The sequence below is a fragment of the Trachymyrmex cornetzi genome, unplaced genomic scaffold, assembly GCF_001594075.2.
Source record: "Trachymyrmex cornetzi isolate Tcor2-1 unplaced genomic scaffold, Tcor1.1 scaffold868, whole genome shotgun sequence".
NCBI lineage: Eukaryota > Metazoa > Arthropoda > Insecta > Hymenoptera > Formicidae > Trachymyrmex > Trachymyrmex cornetzi.
In genome coordinates, this window is record NW_017300210.1 from 4,928 (window position 1) to 10,148 (window position 5,221).

General features: G+C 38.0%; 1 protein-coding gene across 1 annotated transcript in view; it reads left to right on the forward strand.

Annotated features, from left to right (window-relative positions):
* The first annotated feature begins 4,765 nt into the window (after window positions 1–4,765).
* LOC108769157 (protein timeless homolog) overlaps window positions 4,766–5,221 on the forward strand; it is a 42,241-nt gene continuing 41,785 nt past the window's right edge. The window contains exon 1 of the mRNA XM_018519984.1: window positions 4,766–4,910. Within this exon, the coding sequence (XP_018375486.1) occupies window positions 4,766–4,910 (145 nt within the window). The remainder of the gene's footprint in view (window positions 4,911–5,221) is intronic.

Sequence of the window (5,221 nt, forward strand, 5' to 3'; positions counted from 1 at the left end):
TTATCGCTGTTTCCAATAACAATGTGCAGCACCAGAGAGGGTACATATTGAAACCCGGAAACTTTATAACGCGACAATAATTTTTCTTTCCGACATGTGTTCGTAGAGAAACTTCTTTCGCTTGCTCGGTTACGTCAGTACCACTGTAGATATTTTGATCGCATGTTTTATGAACAGTTTTCTGCGCAGTTTCGAGCTGCCGTATTGCATTTTTGTCCGGTATGTCGATGTGGATTGTTACTCGCGTAACAAGATCGTGTAGGGAATATAAAATAGGCCGACTGTCCACCATTAACGTGTTCGTGCGCGCGCGCGCGTGTATTTTTTCTTTTTTTTTATATTTTTGTTCTGTAACAACAGCAGACAAACGGCGCGCGATACCGAGTTTACACCAGTTTACACGCAGTCGTTCGTTGTGTCATGCTGATCGACCTGATCTGCATACGAGAACTGCCCTCCGGCAGGCTACAATTAAATCTTGTGACAAATGAAAATCACCAACGTCCGCCCTTCAGGCGCGCACTTCGACACGTATCGCGTTACCGTTTCGAGGCGTGCTTTAATTAACGAATTTGCGAATTTGCGAATTTTATTATGACCATCTCTGATGGGGAGATTACGCGCGTGGTCGCAGGTGGAACATGTCTCGCTGTCTCGTCGAGTAAATCTGTTCATGGGCTCATCTACGACCGATCCGTAGCTTAGGGTCACATCTGTCCGTGGATTCATCATGACCACGTTCGAATATATCTACGTGGGTTTAACAATGCCAGTTGGAGCCAACTGCGCTGGCTTTTAAGCGCCTTTCTGCCAGATTCGGAAGGGCTGCAAATGTTTTGCGGCAAAATATGAAATTATTAGAGGCAGTTTAATCCGCGTACTTCACTTATACATGTTACGGGTAACAGCAATTAAACTGATTATCTTTCGCAAGCTGTGTAAAGCCATTTTTTTAATGATCGCTCTTGTTACCCATATAACAAAACTGAACAATCGCACTTAGATCTTTCTTTCTAAATCTAGTCTGGGAATTCTCAGTAAGTGGGTAAACTTTAGTTTGTCGCAACGACAAGGGCTGAAGTTAAGTAGTCGGAGTCGACAATGAGGTTTCGAGTGTTTTACGCGACATCGTGACATTTCCCGAGAGTGAGTTTCTTTCCTTCAGAATTTTTTACCGGCTCTACAGAGTCGCCGTTTTAAAACGCCGTAACTTTAGAAAGAGTCACGCGCGCTTTTTGTTGGTATAGTAGATTTTCGTGTACCGTATCCTCCCTCGACATCTTCCATTTTCCCCTTTTACGCCGGCCTCATCCCTACTCGTCTTTCTCCTCTCCTGGCCTTTTCCTAGCACAATGAAGCTGTAGGTAGAGCTTAACTTAAAAGGTCCACTGTATATCCGAAACGAGCCCATTCGGCCAGGTGTATCCACTTAGTCGGGCGAAAAGGAGATCAGAAGCTTAACAGCTTTCTCGAGGTTTTCACTGGCGGTTTACCAATACATTCTATGTACGTATGCACATATGTATGTGCGGTTGTTCATACAGGGTGATTCCAAAGTGGGTCGCCAAACTTTGAAAGCGAATTCGCTGACTAGTTTAGAATTGATTTCGCGTGAACAAGAATGTCGAGATGTCAATACTTTAAAGTTAGGCGTAATCGAGAATGCAAGTAATTCACGAATAAAATGTACTTTAAAAAAGAGAAATATCTCTTGTATACTATTTTAAGTAGATTTTAACGTATTCAATGTATAATTGCAATTTTTGCCCAGTTATGAAAATAATTAATGTTGGAAATTAAAGATACATGTTCTGAAAGAAATTGACAAGTAATCACATTTTCGAAAAAAATTAATTAATTTAAAAGGTCCAGAAGGTTTTTTCTAGAAGAAAAAATTCATTTGGTCTAACGTGAAATTTCGTAACACCATGTACACGCGTGAGGCCGTTTATCCGTCCGTCCGTAACTACGTCCGCAAGCAAGCGTCGTTATTTGTTCGACCACGTATCCTCGAAACACCTCTACCTTCAATAACGTTATTTCATTCCTGCGGAAGTCTCTTCTTCTCCCATGCCAGCAAAACGGCGCCCCTTCTAAAATCTAATTCTGACGGTGCCGCTTTTCCACCTTCCGCCTGCCGATTTCCACGTCCCCAGACCCTCCTTAAGCGAAACTTTTTAAGTGAAAAGCTCACGCTTCCTTTTTGTACTCTGGCTGCACTATTTCTTTCGAATACGGCGAAATAGTCTGGCCGTTTTTATGCCCCCGGTCCGAGGTCTTTTTGTCGGTAAAGAAATATCTGAGAAACTTGAAAATGTAAACTTATCTGAATAGAATCATTTTGCGCGTGTTTCCTCTTTTTTCGATTTTTCAAACGCAGCTATAGATGCCGAGAGAGTGCTTTAAAAATATTTAAAATCATATTTGCACCTTATGAAGTTATACGATTATATAAAAAAAAAGGCTAATTTTTATATTTTTTATATTTATTTTATTATCTTGACGATGGCTGAAAAAAAGCAGCCAAAACATCGATGTTATACGTTAAGAATAAATACACTGAAAAAAAATATAGTTAATTTTAATAAATATTTAGTTCAATATATATATATATATATATATATATTATGCCAATACTAAATATTTATTAAATATAAAGATATATTTATTTGATACAAGAAATGTTAATTTGATTTAACAATCATTTTTTTTATTGAACAAATATTTATTTACTATAAGTAAACATTTAGTTGGCAGTATTGAACTAAATATTTATTAAAATTGACTATATTTTTTTCTCAGTGTAAGAATTGATATAATAATACACACAAACAATAACCGTATAATAGCTCTCATTTGCCCGGCTTTATTTTAATATTATTTTTTAAAAGGTTCATTTTTAAAATTTTTTTTCACGGTCTGATTTACCTTATGCCCAGCATGCACATTAAACAATACGTATATACGCTAAATAATATGTTGCATTTAAATCAAGTGCCGTGAATATTTGTGCGTCATTTTAATAATTTATGACGAATTATATTCGCTGCCGCGCACGCGGTACCACGCTCGACACCCCGGACGAACGCCACACTGAGGTAGCATCCATGCGAGATAATTGAATGACAAGGCTGAGAGAGCGAGGAATATCGCGCAAAACGCGTATCGCTTTTCTCGCGAGGCTGAGCGTTACCTGTGAACGAATATATAGGGTATTACTAAAACGCTTGAGATAAACCTCGAGATGAGTTGCTCTGTGACAAAACGAAGAAGGAAAAATTGTGTCGATATATGCATGCATGCGTTTCTTTTTCAAAATAATTATCTTCTTAATCCAACAACGCGTTACTCTATTTAATTAACATGATCAGCCGGTTGAAAATAAAGAAGTTGTTTTTAATTTGTGCCTGTATCTTGATATCTGTTGCAATCGATTGTCTACTTGCACTTTAATTAAAAATAAGAAATATTTTTCTTTTTTAGTCTCTTAATCTATGCATTTTATTTTTCTGCTTTTAAGTTTGTTCAGATATTTTAGCACGTCTCTATACACCGATTTTGCCAAAGTATAAGGGAGGGCATGAAGTCGATGGTATAAAAATAATTTAGGGTCGTATCGCTCCGATATCAGAATATTATTGGTATTGTTGCGATATAACGCGTTTGCGTATTTTTTAAATCTATGTATTTCGCAAATAAGAAACGAAAACGTTATTCAACGTGGTTTACAGTATGTTACGGCACGTTACCTGACAGATCCGGAGAAAGCGCATTACCTTCGCAACTTTACGATGTCGCTGAAAAGTGTCGCGTAACTATCCTATAAAAGTTACGCGAAACACTTGTCATACATTGTAAAATTGGTGAAGCTCATGCAAGTTTGTTACAATATCGACATTACTGTTCAAAGCACTACGTAATAGGAAATTAAATGTGAAGACGAATCTTCTTGCCTAAATTAATTAAAATGCGCATAAAACGTTTCTAAGCTTTCCTACAGGGACGGATATTCCATGTGGAAATTACATAAAAATGCGGAAAATAAAAGAAAAGTTAATTAGTCCCTAGAAAAAAAAACTCCCCCTTCTTTTATTTTTCTTACTGTAAGAGCAGTAATAAAAGAAAGTCTTGCTGGTTTTATTGTGACAAGAATTAAGAAAGTTCTTAACTGAGAACGAATCTATATGGTTGTCAGAATTTAAGCTGTAGTGTTTAAAAGTCGAAAGAGTATATAAATTTATCTTGAATTATTAATTATGCCATAAGATTTTTTCACTATTTTATCGATATAAATAAGTCCATGCTCAATCAAATTTAACTCTTTCTGCGTACTCTGCGTAATGGAAACAGATGCTTTAACTCTTCAAGCTTAACAAATTCTTGCTTGTACTTTTCCAAGCTCCACCTCTTGGTAACTGTCATGTTTGATTAGTGTGAAAGCGGATTGCACGTCAGTTGCGTTTCAGTGTGCTGACCGTTTCGAATATTTAGGTGAATGCTACCAAGCACTACGGAAAATCTGCTCTGTCAGGTTAGTCTCTTCCGTCGAATGTACGAGCGCACGTATAGCGAAAGGATTACAGGGACGCATTTATCCGGTCGCGTAGAGCAAGTATACCATCTTGTCTGCCAACATTGGTGAGAATACGTTGGGAAGTTGGAAATTTACGAGAGAAACACGTCCCTGCGATAAAATACACTAACTCATAAACGAAAGATAACTCGAGAACACTCTGTAGGACAACGGTGAAAGTATGATAGTGAGATGACGCGTAAGGAGGAAGAGAACCTGAATGAGTATGATCTCGCAACTTCTCGGGACTCCACCGATATGCTTCGTTTGTACACTGGTGTGTGTTTGCACAACCGGCAAAGAGACCCTGGCGTTATTACGGGAGTCACGAAGCCAGGTATTGAAACGCGTACCCGTAACAATAGGCGATCTACGATCCATTCCTGAAAAACGGCCTGCCGCAGTTTTATTGCGGAGGGAAAAGCTTTTCGATTTATGATCCCCATGGTACTTCCTTTTTAAAGTTGCTCGCTTTCCTATTCCATCACTGAGACCAGTCGATTTGCCATCGTGTTTGAAATCCGCGTCGATGTATATTGTAACGTGAAAGCTATTTTTAGTAGAACGGAATATAGACACAAATAGTTTATCTTCATGCGGAGACACGTATGTCTATTATTAAAAATCTTTAGATATAGATATAAATGT